At 35.7% G+C, this 18,376-nt stretch overlaps 1 protein-coding gene across 1 annotated transcript in view; it reads right to left on the reverse strand.

Moving 5' to 3' along the window:
* The window catches only part of KIAA0825 (KIAA0825 ortholog), a 358,672-nt gene that overhangs the window by 229,743 nt on the left and 110,553 nt on the right, over positions 1–18,376 (reverse strand). Inside the window, exon 13 of the mRNA XM_033110775.1 lies at positions 9,126–9,233. Coding sequence (XP_032966666.1) covers positions 9,126–9,233 — 108 coding nt within the window. The remainder of the gene's footprint in view (positions 1–9,125; positions 9,234–18,376) is intronic.

Here is an 18,376-nt window from a genome sequence, read left to right on the forward strand (position 1 = left end):
AATTTCACACGGGCTCCAAGAATTTCCCCAGAACATTTAACTTCTGGTTACTCCTTGGTAGCTGGCTTGATTACATTAATCTTTGTCTGCTCTCCTCCTTTGTCTAACTTACCCTCTCCCCTTCCTATTTTTTCTTCCACTTAGAAGATAAACTACTGTCACTTTGAGTCCTTGTCTCAGGAGCTGATTTTTGGGCAAATCCAAAAGAAGACATGCGTGGAGATACGTAACATTCATCTCACTTAATCTTTGTTTCAGGATTATTGAGAAACTAGTCTAAGTTCATTTAGTTAATACATGTGGCTACGGACTTTGCTCCCAGGTCTCTCCGTCTTTAAACCCCATGCTCATTCCATGTTTCTGTCCATCTAACCTGGATGTTATTTGGTGGGTAAGTTGTATTTTCCAGCATTGAGAATGTTTGGCTCTATTTAATCGCGTGATTGAGGATACCATGTTTTTGACCCAAAATCAAGTTTGTGGTCTCAAGGCTGATTCCCAAATTGGAGACATGTTATTCAAGGTATCTAGGGACTGATTTCGACCAGATGGTTCTTGTCAAGGATTACTGGCCCAAATTTATACCAGAGACCATAAGTTACATGATTCAGAGAACAAAGGCAAGGGCATAACTAAAGAGAAACTGAGAGTAAAAGCCCTATATTGGGAAAATGGAAGCAGAGGGGAAGCTCCGTATTACTGTATTACTCTTGGATTTCCAAAACTAATTCTTGAAGATCTTTCTAGGAAAATAAGTAAAGACAAATCTTTAAAGCAATTTTGTCATCTTTCTTTAAGAAGAAAACTTTAGTACCTGAGGAAAAAAGTTGATGGGGGGAAATCCCAAAATGTTTTCTTCATTACTTTAACCAAGAATGTAAATTATACATACTGTGTTTCCCCGAAAATAAGACCTAGCCGACCATCAGCTGTAATGCATCTTTTGGAGCAAAAATTAATATAAGACCTGGTATTATATTATATTATATTATATTATATTATATTATATTAGACCCAATCTTATTTTACTATAAGTAACTTTAACTTTAACTATAACTTATAAGTTATAGTAACTTACTTATAGTAAAATATAACTTACTTATAGTAAAATAAGACTGGGTCTCATATTAATTTTTGCTCCAAAGACATGTTAGAGCTGATGGTCCAGCTAGGTCTAATTTTCGAGGAAATCTGTTAGATATAGCATTGAAAATGTTTGCATATATTTTAATCTCTATAATCAGATTATAGCCAAGTCTCTTTGATCTTTATAATTAAAGATTATCCAATAAATAGAAATTAGACAGGGTTCACCTAAATTATTTCATAGAGGATTTGCCTTGATTTTTAATAATTTTGTCCAATAGGATAGATTGACATTCTTAAAGAGTCTCATTTTTTTTCAGAGTTAGTTGTATCTGCACTCTCTAGTATACAACTTAGAGAATAGGCATTCAACCTATGAGGACCTGCGTTATTTCCTGATTTTAGCAAATTAGCCTTTTTCACTTGCGATGATCCTATTTCCCCCAAATCACCCAAAGATATTCATACCTAAAGTTCATAGCCCTAGCTCCACACTTTAATGTTACATAAGTAGCATATCCCATTTCTAAAAATCTCTAGAAATCAAATTTTAATTTTAAAAACAATATTACATTTCAGCCAGCACTTTGGGACTCTCTCTGAAGTCATGCTCATCCAGCACCTGAGTCACTGAGACACTGGACAGCACTAAATTCCCAGCCACCCCTTTTGAGGAGCAGAAGTTATCTCTCTGGAACCCCATGTACCAGAGAGTTAATACCCTGTTACAGGGAGTTCAAGAAAGTTCTCCCCTGGAATCATGCTTCTGATAAGGGCAGAGACCCAATGAGAAAGCAGTTCAATATTCTCTACACTTTATCACACTTGTAGTAGGTCCTTTTCACATGTTTGTGTAATTGATAAAATCTTCAGCTTTCTGAAACTTACAGCTCTTTACTAACACAACAGTACTGAGAATGATTGTTTAGTAAGTACCTCTGTGATGAGTGCCAAGTAGGCATGTTAGTTCACTTAATCCTAATAACTCTGCCCAGACAGTACCTCAGAAGTTAAGGAAAGAAGATGCTTCAAGATGGAAGAAGTATATAATGAGAACGCATGCTGTTTTCAAGTAGATCAATAAGACTGTATTGTATTTATGTCTCATCTCACTTGCCAAAATATAGTCTCACATAGTACAGGGAAACTGAAGCTCACGTAGGTTAATTCACTTTCCAAGATCACAAAACTAAGTAGGTTTATAAACTATGACTGTCTAATGCGAAAACCTATCGCTGCCTTCTGTTATTCTCATTGCTGGTTCCACTGCTATTTTCTTATTTGTATAATACCTTTAATCCATCATAGAAAAGGAAAGATATGAAGAGATGTAAACTTTAAGATATCTAGGTACATCAACTACCTAGTTCATCTGACATTTTCATTTCCTTTAATAACTGCTCCATAGGCACATGACTTGCTCTCTGAAAATCTTTTCAAAGATCCAGCTGTTTGTCCATCCACACTCTGGAACAGCCACTTAAGAGCTTTGGTGTTAAAAAGCTCTCATTACTTCTCCCCTGGCTGTTGGCTCCATGTCAAAGCTTGGCACCTCATCAGAGTACAAGCTCTCTAAGCTCTTTTCCTCAGTCCTGTGGAACAGCTGTTAGCAGCAGCTGGGAGACCAAAGCTCTTTTTTCATCCTCCTCTCCAGATGTTCTCTCTTCAGGATACCAGAAGTCACCTCCTCAATGAGACCATGCTTCCCATGACTGAGCTTTACCACTCAGATCAAATGTTTGAAAAGAGCTAAATGTACCATTTAACATGGTACTATCTGATGACAATACTGCTTTGCATACATTTGTTCCTTCATTCACTAATTTATTCAGCTAATATTTATTGGCTGATTTCTATGTGCTAGACTATGGAGACATAACAGTAAGCAAAAAACAGTCTATATTTCTACAGACTTTAGTGGAGAATACATATATAGTTTAAATGATCATACAAATATAGATATAAGTACAATTCTGAGAACTCAGTGAAGGAAAAGCAAAAGATGCCATTAGAAGATATAACAAGAAAAAGTGAACTAGTCTTTGGGGTTAATGAAAGGCTTTCCTGCAGAAGTCACATTGGAGCTGAGATAAGAAGATAAGTTGGCATCAACTAGTGAAGGAGGAAGAAGACATTTCAGGGAAAGGGGAAAGCATGTGCAAAAATCCTGTGGCAGAAAGGACTATGGCACGGCAAGGAAATGTAAAAAGGCTAAAATGTGGAAAGCAGACTCACAGAGTGGTGTGGTATCAGAACAGGTTAAAGAGGTGGGTAATCCACATCTATGTAGGTCTTATAGGTCATGCTAAAAAAGTTTTTGCGTATATTTAAGGACAAAGGGAAATTCATGGAAGATTTTTAAGCCATACGTGCAAAACGATAAAATCTAGTTTTGAAAATAGATTTGGGTTTGAGAAATCTCTGGCTGCAGTTTGGAGAATATTGGAAATGGCAGTCAACACAGATATAGGAAGAAAACTAGGTCTTGCAATAGTCAGGAGAGAGTTGGTGGTTTGGACTAAGGCAAAGGTGAAGCTATGGAGAGCAGGTATTAAGGGTTAAAATTAATGCATTGGATAGTGTAGGAGAAAAAGAGGGAGGTGGTTAGGTTGCTTCCTAGGTCTCTGGCTTCTACAATTGCATGGAGGTACCATTAGCCAACATAGGGAAAAATAGAAGGGGATCAGTTTGAACTGGGGATATCCTAAGTTTAGTTTTGGTCATGTTGAATTTGAGGTGTCTTTGTGATCTCTAGATGTAAACCTCAAGCATTCATGTATCGTTGGCACCCATGACTATATGGGTCTGTAGTTCCATATAGGGGTTAAAATTAGAGAAATGAATTTGGGTGCAGATGCGGACTACATGAAGACGTAGGCACGTATGATTTCATCTAGAAAAAGGGTCACTAAGGTTGTATTCCTCACTAATATGTAACTATTTGAGAAAAGAGACTTTGCCTCAAACTTCATTGCCTAACTCTTCTCTCTCCATTAACACCTAGCATAATGCCTTACTTGGAGAAAAAATTGAAATGCATTTGTTGAAAGAATGGACAAACACATCTTGGTTGAATGGGATAAAACACCCCCAAAACATACATGATATAGCGAAGCCAAAGGTAGCTTAACATATTTAGGGAAGGAAAAAAGTGTATAAATTTGAAACAGGATTGCATTTGGTAAAAGCATAATAGAAACAAAGGAATAGTAGAAATGAATATCTACAGCTCAGAATGGACTGGCCACGAATCAAAACCTCATGTTGTCATCGTAAGAGAAAATGAACAGTGTAAAATGAATGGACTGTTTACTCACACGGATTATGCTACTTGGTTGCAGTATGCAGTTATGACCTACTTAGCGAAGGAAGACCTGAAAAATACTTGGAAATATTTAAAAATATACAAGAAGATGAAAGTTTATAAATAATAAAAAGCACTGTAATGCAACATAGTATAATTGACTAAGCTGGTATTCTTTCTTGAACATTTATATGAAAGCACAGTATGGTGTCATAGCATTTACCTTGTGATTAATATATTCTCCACATGCCTTAGTCTAATCTAATATGAAACTGATTACTCTTTCTAACTCAACTTGCATCGTTAGTCTATACTACTGCTAGGGATAATGAATACAGTACATTTTACTTATTGCTTTGAAAATACATTCACTTTCCCTAAAGTAAACTCTTCTCAACTGTTCCAGGGGTTCTAGGAGAACATGAAAAAATTCTATTTTTACCAATTTGTATACTTCTAGTAATCCTATAGACAAATTTATGATCCATACAACTGTTTATGCTTTTATAACCTTTATTTTAAGTCATAATTGCATATCTTCCTCCTTGCTCCATTTCTTCCTTCTCATGTACTTTTAATTTATTATCTTAATATATTCAATGCTTTTAAAAGCTGACTGAAATTCTTTCTGAAACAATGCACAGGTATAAATAAATAAGCAAATAGATGAATGAGTTACTAAGATCCTCCATAATATCAAATATTTCAATCACTTCTCCTCTGAGCATCCCCTTTTCAAAAAAGAAAAGCCTAATATATCTTTAGTTTGTCATCATCTGAAATACCCACATATTCCCCTGAACAGTTCGTTTTTGTTGCTAAGGTGAGGAATGAAGTTTTGAAGGATAATTAGTGTGTAAAAGACACACAGAAACAGCTGATACATGTGGGAGAAATGGATGAAAAGGTGGAAATTTTTAAGGTCATATGATGATAGTCTAGGAATTCCCATTGCAATGTTTAACAAATGCAAGCCAATAATTTAAGTTATTTTGAAATTACTTTTATTGCTGTCCTGGGTTCCTCTGACTATACCACTACCCTGAATATGTTGAATCATAAATCACATGGGCCATGTCTCTCTAAGCAGATAATGTGAACCTGTTAGAGAATAATTGTGAGAAAGTATTGCACTCATTGAAGGGGGCGTTTATACTGTTCCTTGCATGGAGGATTTAGAAAGGCAAAGGGAGAACCAAAGGCAATCTGGGAGAGAAATCTACATTAATAAAAGGCCATTGATAATAAACAATAAATACAAATCGAAGGTATAAAACAATTGTGTTTTAAACACAAGTGAGGAGACTGACAGCTGGAGCAGAGAAAACTGTTGGGTGTTCCAGGAAATAAGCCAGGACAGACAGTGCTGGTGAAACAGAAGCTACTATAAGTTCTCGAGCAGGAGAGTATTTTAAACATGATAAATAAGAGCAAATTGCACGAAGGTTGCAGGACAGACAGTGCTGGTGAAACAGAAGCTACTATAAGTTCTTGAGCAGGAGAGTATTTTAAACATGATAAATAAGAGCAAATTGCACGAAGGTTGTTGTAATGGGTTGGAGAGAAACATGGTTCTAAGAGAACTTTGGAGGAAGAATCAGGAGGAACAGGCAAAGAAGCAGCTCAACGTAGAAACCATACTCAAGTTTCTGCTCTGAAGTGTTTAAGCATAAAAGACACCACGCGTGGAAGACAAGGGAAGAGTGGAAGACAGATCAACTGATGACATTATAATGGGTTTCCAGTAATACAGTAGGTCATTCAAAAAACATGGGCAGCTGGATATATGTTGGGGTAAAGATAAGTGTTCAGAACTAGAGATGCAGAGCTAGAAATCATCTGCATGGAGGTTACAGGGTAAGTAATGTGAACAAAAGAGCAATAAAAACATGGGGTTTCTTTTTGCTTTTAAAAAGTTTTTATCTTAATAAATTGTTTTCATTGTAGAAAATTTGGAAAATACAGAGAACTACACAGACAAAAACTAAAACTGCTTGCAACCCTACCATACAAAGATAAAAACTATAAACTCTCTAGTACATATCCTTTAAATATGTTTTACATACAGACATTTTAATGCTATATGTATAGTAGCATGACTCAATACTTCTCAGTGCTATCCTATCTTCCAATAACTGTTCATCTTCTGGAAAACTGGGGTTTTGTCATCCTGCAAGTTTAGAGAATCAGCATACTAGCTCCCTCTATTGCAGATAAACAGCGTACACCAGTATATCAGAACTCCCACAATGTTGAATCACAAAAAAAGACTTTACATAATAGATAACTGATGATCTTAGATTTTTCTCCCACACGTGTTAACATCACCCTGAACTGCTCTCCCTCTGAAAGGTGGAGCTGTAGCTCTCAGGAGCTTGAACTTTGGAAGAGGATAAACCTAGTTTCAGAGTCTGCCTCCCAGCTTCGTTCTCTTCTTATTACTTTACTTTCCACAAAAGAAGCACCTGAGTACTTACCTCACAGACCGCTGTGAGGTTTAAAAGAGATAATGTACATGAAGCATTGGCATGTCTGGTATGCTGTTAGCACTCCAAAAACTGGGCCAACTTTGATGATGTCATAATTGCTAACCTGCAGTTTCCCCTTAACTATAAATCACAATTATTTGACACTTAATATTTTTTAAAATCAACCCTTTTAATGACTCCACATTAGTCTATCATATGGCTATTCCGTAATTGATTTGTCTAATTCCATACTGTGAGACATTTATTGCCATTTTTTTCTTTCACAAATAATGCTTCAGTGAAAATGCTTACATATAAAACTTTGTCAACAGTTGTGATTAATTCTTTATGATTGATTCCTAGAAATGAAATCGCTGGATAAAGGGATATAAATAGCACTAAGGTTTTTGATGTAGCTTACTAAACTGCCCTCCAGAAAGCTTGTATCAAATTGCACTTGCACTTTCTCTATGGGCTGACGAGTCAGTCACCCCATGTTTTAATCTTTGTGTTAGGATAACAGTGGAAGTTGGTTGCTACACAGAAGCAGAAAAAAAGTCTTAATACATTTACGCATGCTTTAGGTATAAAAAAGAGAAAGAAGTTAAATACAAGAAGTAGTTATTTGAAAGATAAACCCATCTGCATGCCGACTTCCCATGTCCCTAGCTGGGCTGAACAGAGCAAGCCTAGAGGTAGATGTCTTACAGACCTAACCCTAAAGGGGCATAACTCCAATGGTTATAGATTAAGATAAAAGTAGGTAATACAAATAGACTAAAGAAAATGTGAAAATAACATGGTAAACAAGTGCATTTAGAAGTTGGGGAACTCATTAAAATAACACATGTTGTTTGCTTAACTCATACTGTAAAAGATCCAGTTGTTTAATTTGTTATTTTTGTAGTAATGAGTACTAAAGAGTCGGTTGTTTAATTCTCAAAGACCTGAGAGTATATTTACACGCCAGGTGACAGGGTATTGACATGACAGAGTTTTAAGGGTATTCCATTTCTAGGAATCGATCATAAGAAATGAATTAGAGATGTTGAAAAAGTTTTATGTGTAAGTGAAATAAAAACAATACACTGAGGTAGGTCCTTGAAAGTAGGGTCTTTGTCTCACTGACCTTGGATTCCCCATTACCTGGGGAAGAGGTACATAACAGGTAAATCATATATGTTTGCTGTATTTATAGAGACTTTGTGTATGAGGTCCTCACCCTCTATTTATGGGTAAGACTCATTCCTCAAGAGAGAGACATTTAATATTTTTTAAAATCAACCCTTTTAATGACTCCACATTAGTCTATCATATGGCTATTGCATAATTGATTTGTCTAATTCCATTAGACAGTCAATTTAGATGGTGAAATCACTGATAATGTATTTCCAAGATGAATCAAGAACATATGGGGATTAATAATATCTCTTTCAGCTATATATATTTACTTACAGACACCAAAGAAAGGTACTTTTTAATGATATATTCAGCTCAGAATCTGACTTGCCACATAATGCCATAAAATGTCATCAGATTACTCTGGAAGTACATTTCATGCTTTAAATGATTTTTCTTATATTTAAATAAGATTAGTTAAATAAAAGTGAAATATGAAATACCTTATTCATAATCAACCCTTTCAATGGCTCCACATTAGTCTATCGTATGGCTATCCTGTAAGTGATCTGTCTAATTCCATACTGTGGGACATTTATCCCCATGAGACAGTTATCCCTGTCTAAACTTTTACTAAGGCTTCGAGTTAGTTACATGAATTAACCAGTTTTGCTGTCCTTTTTGAAAATTAGTTGGAGAACTGCCAAATCTCCAGTCATGGGTCAAGAAGGATGAATTGCAAAATGGTTAGGCAATTAGCTAAAATAGAACTAAATTCCAAAAATTCACATTTTTCTACTATATCTACTGTATCTACTATATTAATAAAGCTGTAAGTTAGTAAAAATAATTAGGAGGCCTGTATCTTGGATTCTTGAGCTAATATATATACATATATATATATATGTGTATATATATATGTATATAATACATAGATAATATGTAAATGTTATATATATTATATGTAGATAATATTATATATATACATAAGAATATTATATATACATAATATTCTTTACTTATCTGTGTTATATATAAAGGTATAATTTATTTTTGTGTGATGCATTTACCTCCATGGATAAAAGTTTCTATTAAACTTTAAAAGGAATTATAGAATTATAGATAGTATAGCATTTAAAGGTTCTCACCTGAGCAGAGAAGGGTAGAAATGTGATATGCAAGAAAACCAATGTAATGGTTGCTTGAAAAATGGTTTGGCATCTGGAGCAGGATCATCCATGCCATGCTGAAAAGTCCTAAGGAAATGAAAATAATTATTACAGAATATACAGGAAACATTAACTATGAAGACCCCTGATACTTTTCATTTTTATACTTAGCATTCAAAGGTAATGATTTTACACAAAATTATATTGTGCTAGAATGGATAATGCACCCACACACTTCACCCACTTGGGATTTATGTTAATGACTCAGAGACCTCGATATAACAATCCTTACACTTAGAAATGTATGACAATACCACTTTCATTCAATATTTTTTAAAATTTCACATTATAAAATTTGTCAAAAATAAGCATATAAAGAATAGTATAAAAATATCACTTACTCTCCCCCCTCAACCTGCATCCAATAAATATTTTGCTATATTTGCTTTATTAATGTAAAAATGTTTAGCATAAAGATACCTCTTTTTACCCTTTAATTTATAAAAACTAAAAAGAAAGATTTATAATTAATTTTGTATGCCTCTAAAGGCCTACAGAGAGCTTGTAAAGGAGAATTTAACCGTAAAATATATGACTATGATTTCAAAACTAGAACAATTTGGCCAGAATATCTGGTCTACAGCAATTTTTGGAGAAGTGACTGTAACATTTATCTAGATTGGCCCAAATTCAGCAATAAATCTTGAGGTAATAAGAAAGGATTTGTTACATAAAATCTTTAGTAGATAGCTTGGTTAATAAAAATTTTTTAGTAAAAGGAGACTGCATTTGCCTACATGGAGTTAAGAATGACAACTGGGAACATTTTAGAAATGGAATGGTTTGAAGTGGTACTATCTCTATATAAAGCACAGTGGCAACAGCATCTTTAGATACTATGTAGAACAGAATTCCATTTTGAAAATCCATCCATATCTTTTCATTTTACATGTTTTTGCATCCTCACATTTTCTAAATTTGACCTCTCTCTCCCATGTGTCTTGCCAAGTCAAACATCTTTTAATTAAACATACTTAGAATTATTTAGACTTTTAATACATCATTTCCTTTCTGAAAGCTATTTTTTCCTCATTTTCAGAATAAAAACAAAATTGTTTAACTAGACTTCAAAATCAGGCTCTCATATATCCATCATGTGTATTCCACTATGTGAACTAGAGAGGCAGGCAGAAGAAAGGTCAGGATACCAGGATATGCTTTTCTAGGGAATTCGGACTTCGTACCAGCCATGAGGAATCACTACAGAGTTTATAGCATGGGAGTGATACCAGCAATTTTATATTTTAGAAAAATCACTTGAGCACTAGTGAGACTAGACTGGAGAGGATCAAGGCAGGAGGGAGAGCTATAATGAAGATGATATCACAGTAGACTGGACAGGAGAGGACAAGGTCCTACAGTACGAAGCAGAAGAGTTAGTGAATAGGAGACAAATGTAAAACAAGAAACTAAATTAATAGAATTAACACTATCCATCTACTAATGACATGTGGTTGGAGATGGCAGGAGGGAGAAGGCAGAAGGGAGAAGAGGTAAGTGAGGGAAAAAGAGAAGTCTGACTTGCAGTGTTTTATTTAGTTGTAGATAAGTTAAGGGAATGGCAGACAGTTGAAATACACCCACAAAGAAACATCCAAGAGGAATTTAGATCTATTGATCTAGCATGTGCAAGAGACATCTGAGCTGAAGATATTGATGTGGAAGTAATTAGCATAAGGGTGAGGCCATGGGAACCTGTGAATCCACCCAAAGAAAGAATGTAAAATGGAAAGATAGTCAAGGGCAGAAGAACTCTGGAACACATCAATCTTCAAAGGGTGAGGTGAGAAAAAAGAAAGCACTCAAATGAAACCAAGAAGGAATAATCAGAGAAGGAGGCAAAGAGCCAGGAGAAAGTGACGTTAAGGAAAGCAAGGAAGAGGAATGGCTAATAGTCTCAAAAGCAACTGCGACAGTAAGGGAATGGAGAGACAAAAATTGGAGTTAACGATGGGGTGTGCATGGATGACCTGGCCCACATTGTTTGTTTAGCATGATGAGGGCAGTTGCAGTGTACTGAGTGAATGGTAGGTGTCAACGCAGAGACAATGAACACAAAGGATATGTGAGGAAGCAATAATTTTTAATACAGGAGGGGTTTGGGGAAAGAATCAGATGAATAGAAAAACCATTAAAAGACTAAGGTGGTGGAGTAGGACATAAATATGGTCAAGAGCTCAGGTGAAAAGATGTGCTCTGGTTGGGAAAAGAGATACATTGATCACCTACCAAAGGATATAGAAGTGAGTTAGGGATCAAGATAATTACTAAGGAAGTGAATTCATGATGGTCTGCGTTTTCTCAGAGAAGTGCAGGGGAAAGGCGTCTGCTAACAAGTAATGGGAAAGAGCAAGATGGAGGATGTAGCCGAAGCAGAGAAGGATGGAAAAGGGAGCTAGCCAGAGACTGGACAAAGAGTGGGATTGTCAAAAGGCATGAAAAGACAGCTGAGTGATTTTCGCCAGCAGTGTTCAAGAGTGCGGGTAGAGAGGCCAAGAAAGAGAGGGTACAAAGGAGGAACACACACAGTAGCAGGGGAGCTAGGAAGAGGAGGGTTCTGGTATAATAGGAGAGGAAGCACAGCAAGGTTCTGGAGAGAAAGGAAGTCTCTATCTAAAGAAGAGACAGACTGGGGGAAAGGGATGGGACAAGAGATGGCAGGTTTGATGAGAAAGCAGGAGGGACTGGGGACAGTGGGATCCTAGCGTCTGCCTATTTTTCTGCCTACGCCTTGAGCCCTTTGCATAAATCCCCATTTGTCCAGTTATCTGGGAGCCACCTCTTCTCCAAGAATAAATACCTTACCTAGAATGCTCTCTCTGTCATATTCAGTGAGTCACTGAAGGTCATTTAGAGGAAATGCCTGGGCATTGGCAGGAGCTCTGAAGCTGGACAGCCTGGGTTTATAACTCGGGTTTGGTTTTTATTAGATGTGTAATGCCGTTTTGCAAAATATTTGGCTTCAGTTTTCTCATTTGTAAAATGGGGATTAATAACCACCTCACAGGGTCAGTGTGATGATTGAGATAACACATGTAAAGGATTTAGCAAAGTGCCTTGTATATAATAAGGGCTCAACATATGTAAGGTATTAGCATGATAACAACATTTGTAAATATTCCTTAAGAAGGTGTGACCATTTCAAAACTGACATGGAATTCCCAAGAGTCCTAATGGTTGCCTAGTTACAGTTTCATCCTCAAGATTAGAAAAAATGACGGAGGATCTAATAATAATGGAATGGCTATTTGGTGTCAAAATTTATCTTAGACTATAAACTTTTGACAATGCAATACTTCCCAGAACCTTTCTGCCAGTACCTAACCTCTTTTACTCCACTTTCGTAGTCATACTGGTACAAGTAAGGTTATTTGGCTATAACAAATGTTATGGCAGATGTTTATGGTCTCATAGGGGGTGAGATCTCTATGAGCATTTAATTCCACAGCAAGATCCCAAATTAGTTCATTATTCTGGAGAGTATAACAGGTTGAAAATTGGCCCACAAGCCTCAATGGGGGAATAAAATAATGAGCTAGCTATTAGATAACCTCTACTGACGTTTTGGTATACAGTTAAAAGAGAGGATGCTCTAAATAATTCATGGTGGAGAGTAAAATACAATTGTATGAACCACAGAATTATATTTTCCTCCAGACATAACAAATTTTTGATATAGCAAATTTAAATACTCCTTTAAAAGATGAGTAATTTTCTATAGATTGAAGCACAATTTATTCCCATTCCCAAGTTAGCAGGTTGTGAAGACGGCTTTGCTTACAGGGGGAAAATGAATTTTGGGAATTTCTTGGCCTTTACCCTTCCTCCAAAATCATCTGACTCAAGCCCCGTCCCTTTCCCTCACATCATACTGCCTCTGGGCTCATCATGCCTTACCATTTGAGCACTCTACCCAGATTCAGTCTCTTTTGGTTCTTTGGATCTATCTTTCTCCTTTTTGCATTAACCAATCTGATTGATTCCTTGGGCTTATGCAGCTAGCTGCTAGAATGAAATAAATCATAAAAAGTGAGAACAACTGATGACCTAAAGAGTTAGCTGGGTTTTATGCTTCTCTTATGTCACTCTGCTGCTTCTGGCTGTCCTCCCAGGAGAATTGTGTCTCCTAATATAATTGTAATGGAATAAACCACTAAGATGGAATCAAAGAAGCCCAAGGATGTAAGTTCCATGAGGGCAGAAGGGTTAGGTCAGATGTCTTGTATCATCTGTGCCTACCATAGTCCCCGAGACACTGAAAGTGCTCAACAAATAAAAATACCAAGAAAAGACTACAACTTCAGAAGAAGTAGCATTACGTTGAAACTGAACTATTGAGACAGCACTGGAATATCTAAGATAACTGAGGACATGTGAGTCTTTCTGATTGCCTTAAAATCACAGACAACTAACCATGAATTTGAGGTCTGACAATTAAGTTTGCGAACTTGTTGCAATGATGTTGCTAACCTTTTTAAATTCAGTATGAATTTGTACCAACTGGAGAAACAGTTAACCAAGTTTACTTTGAAGTGCTGAAAAAGTGGCATGAACAAGTTAGAGGACCTGAACTTTTCACCAACGATTCATGGCTCCTGCGTCACGACAATGCACCAGCTCACACAGCACTGTCTGAGGGAATTTTTAGCAAGTAAACAAACAACTGTATTGGAACACCCTCCCTATTCACCTGATCTGGCCCCCAATGACTTCTTTCTTTACCCTAAGACAAAGAAAATATTGAAAGGAAGACATTTTGATGACATTCAGGACATCAAGAGTAATACAATGATACATCTGATGGCCATTCCAGAACAAGAGCTCCAAAATTGCTTTGAAGGGTGGACTAGGCAATGGCCTCAGTGCATAGCTTCCCAAGGTGCATAGCTTTGAAGGTGGCTATAGTAATATGCAGCAATGAGGTGTGTAGCACTTTTACTAGGATGAGTTCGCGAACTTAATTGTCAGATCTCATGGTGCGATCACCGAATTCAATCTACTTCACCATTTTAGACATAATTCTAAGTCACTGCTTTCCTTTCATAAACTAGAATTACCCCTGGCACTTAAGTAGTTGTCTGAATGTTATTAAGTGACATTTAGAAATCAAGGTAAGACAATTGGAATAAAATACGGTTCTCCACATTTCCCCTGCCTCCTGACTTGTGATTCTCATGATGAAAATAACTCCTTGAGGTTAGAAAATGATGATTTGAGTTAGAAAATGACCACTTTATACTACGAACATAGTAAATACTGTTTTTTTTTAAAAAAATGAATGGATAGAAAGTTGTCAGACCCTGCTTAGTCGGAAAGGAGGATGAATTTTGGGGTCCATCTGTGAAGAGCAATCTTGGGTGGTACAAAGCCAATGGGCAGGTTGAGAATAAAACATGGTGGAGAGATACAATAAGATTTGACCCATGGGTATGGAACAGGAACCATATAGTCAAAGGTTCAGGGCACAGGCCTTCTCAATAGTTAACTATTAACCTTTTACCAGTGTTTTACCTTATTGGGACCACACATAAAGCTGTTCAGTTTTAGTTAGTTTTCTTTTTTAATAGAAATTTCCCCTCAAAAATAATGTTTAAAGGAAAAGCAGAACAAAGGGAGCCATTAAATCTAAACAAAATGGCTAAGACAAAAAACTTCACTTTCTGGATCATTTTGCATTCTTCCAGATGTGTGTGTGTGTGTGTGTGTGTGTATTTTTTTTTTTTTACATTTTAAGTATTTTTATTTCCATTCAGTCTTCATTCATTTTTAACAACTTTATTGAGATATATAATTCACTTACCATGAAATTACCCATTAAAAAAAAAAGAAATTACCCATTTTAAGTATACAACTAAATGGTTCCTATGCCTCAAAAGAAATCCTGCACCCATTAATAAGTATTACCCATTTTCTCCCTTTCTCTCAGACCCTGGCAACCACTTTTCTGTCTCTCTGGATTTGCCTATTCTGCACATTTCTAGTAAACAGAATCATATAATCTGTGTGTTCTTATGTCTGACTTTTTTTCACTTAGCATAACGCTTTTGAGGTTCATCTCTGTTGTAGCATCTATCAGTACTCCATTCCTTTTCACTGTCGAATAATATTCTACTGTATAGCTATGCCACATTTTGTCTACCCATTCATCAGCTGATGCACTTTGGGTTCTTTTCACTTTGTGCTATTATGAAAAATGTTGCTATGAACATTTGTGTACAAACCTTTGTGTGGATATGTTTTGATTTCTTTTAGTTATAAACGTAAAAGCAATATTGCTGAGTCATATGACCATATACTCAACATTTTACAAACACATACTCTATGCTTAACATTTTGGGGAACTACCTGTTTTCCAAAGTTTGCCAGACATTCGTGAAGTAAGAAAAACAAAGTTTTAGTCCATCATGTTCTATTTGTGAGGGACAGTGAAATAGTTTTGTGTTTTTTTAAATAAATAAATGAACACCCTAAGAAGATCATTACCTCAAAAGACCTAGATTAGTTTGAGACCGAACTTTAGCTACAACATTGAAATACCTTAAAATTTAGTGATTCATAAGCCATATTAGTGACACCACATGAAGCCCAAGATAGGTCTGCTGAGCTTGGCTTAGTGATCAACATTCTGACCTATTTCTGATGACTTCAACCCTTGCTTGGTGTGTTGGAACTTGTACTGATATTCATTCTTCCATGTTAACGAGTGTTATAACATTGGGGACAGTCAACTTTCTAAAAATTTCCACTTTTAGGGGTTTTTATATGACACATCAAGACATTTTTAATTTTCACATTAAAAAATTTATCAGACTTTCCTAAATTGATGATAGCAGATATTTCATCTTGCTCACTGTCATATGTCTTGTGTTTAATCCTTGTACTTTGCCACAAGGGTGAGGGAGGCAAAAACATTTGTTGACTTGACACTAAATTGCATACACCTAAAATTCTAAAAATTAATTTTTAATTTTCTGTATAAAACTAAAACCAACATTCAATGCAAGTAAAATGCAATATATGAAACCACTGTCTGGGAGTGTACGTGGATGTGCATTGACTATACTTCTGAATGTACAGTTTAAGTGAATGTCTTTACCTAAGAACTACAAGTGATAAGCACTTTGGAAAATACATGGTGAATATTTTATGTTTCAGCATGTCTCTTTTCCCAGAGGGCAAACCTAAAGTACTCCTTTTACAACGTTCTCAAAGAAATCTACAAAGGACAGTTAAAAAAGAATACACATTTTTGCAAACAGGTTTCATTCTTCCTGAAAAGGTTTTAAAATCATGTATTCCTGTTCTGGGATTTAGTGGTTCTATGCTAAGCTCAGAAAGGAAAATACATTCCGTTTATCTGTCAGAACTGCTTGGAATAAAAGCAGTCATCGTCTAAAAAGGCATATCACATAGAGTGACAAATGTCAGTACTATCAACATCTGATTGTTAACTTTTCGCCAATTCCTCATACAGTTTAATTTTTTAATGTGGGATAAACAATTTTTTCTAAAATACTAATATGACAACTTCATATTATTATGAAAAGAAGCTAAATAAGTAAATGCATGTACATCTTTTTCTAGTTGGTGAAGATACACTGCCCGGTAGATTCCTTTGCCAAGACAAAGCAAAATGTATTTCAAAGATTAAATTAATATTCTAGGATAACAATCATAAAATTTAAATCAACATGAATGTATAAAATTTGTGAAAAGTTTTATGAACTGAAAAATATTTTAAAAGAAAGTATATCTAGATTTTTGCTTATGCTTCAAAACAATATAGCTATCTGTTTTATATTAAGAAAAACCAGAAGCAGTGCTTGGTGTAAAATGTTCTGCAATCCTGGTTGAAATTAGCAATTTAAATTTGTTGAATGAGGTTACTGTGTAATGTCTACTGCACAAATCACAGAGAGTTGAGTACTTGCATAGTTGTTAAAAAATGTATCAAGAGGCCATAGGTTAACACTAATGAATGCATGTTACATTATGATTATTAAAATATTCAATCTTTGATAATAATTTATTTGTTTTACAAATGCATTGGGGGGTTGAAATTTTTCTATTCATCTGTGACAAACCATGAAATTCAATATTGCTCAGCATGACCAATCCATGAAATTTGTCAACTTTGTTCCTGATTTTCACAGGGCCTTCCTCTTAAATGAAATGACCCATTGAACTAAGAGCATAGCAATTTTTTCATCTATGGTAAATCAGTTTAGTTTACTAAGATTTACTATGGGTTGCAGACCTTGAGCTTGTTATGATTATGAACCATTATGAATATAATCCCAAACTTCTGGCAATTTATCTCACTGTTTTCTCTCCCTTTCTGAAAGAATTCTCCATTTTTAAAATTAGTTTTCAATGTAGGGTTGCCAGGAGGAACAATTTGTAAACAATGGGTTGGTTGAAAGTCAAAGAATGGGTGAAAATTATAGGGAAATTGGAATCAAAGTTGTTAATTACTCTTAGAATTTCTAACACAAAAGAGTCTCAAAATTCACTGAAAATCAAGATTTATATAGAGGGTGGCAAAAAATGTATACATATTTCAAGAAAGGAAACTGTATTAAAATTGTAATACTCAATATATGTCGATAACAAAAGATGAATACAAGTCACATTTGACTTCTGCAATTACAAGAGGTGCTCAAAGTGGTTACCATTAGTGTCCAGACACTTCTGATTATGGCGAACTACTGCTTAAGCAACGTTGACCAAAGTGTCCACTTGTATACATTTTTTTGGCACTCCAGGTACATTGCCCTTATCAGAATACTAAGAAAGGAATACTTCACCTAATTTATCCTAAGAAACAGAAATACTGTATTTTAGTTTTTACTAAGTAATAAGAATATGCAATTATCTAGGTTTTAAGATAAAGCGACTATTTTTTTTTTATTCTTTTTTTTATTATTATTGGGGAAGGGGAACAGGACTTTATTGGGGAGCAGTGTGTACTTTCAGTCCTTTTTTCCAAGTCAAGTTGTTTCCTTTCAATCTTAGTTGTGGAGGGCGCAGCTCAGCTCCAGGTCCAGTTGCCGTTGTTAGTTGCAGGGGGCACAGCCCACCATCCCTTGCGGGAGTCGAGGAATTGAACTGGCAACCTCGTGGTTGAGAGCCCATGCTCCAACCAACTGAACCATCCGGGAGGCAGCTCA

Source organism: Rhinolophus ferrumequinum, chromosome 7, assembly GCF_004115265.2.
Source record: "Rhinolophus ferrumequinum isolate MPI-CBG mRhiFer1 chromosome 7, mRhiFer1_v1.p, whole genome shotgun sequence".
NCBI lineage: Eukaryota > Metazoa > Chordata > Mammalia > Chiroptera > Rhinolophidae > Rhinolophus > Rhinolophus ferrumequinum.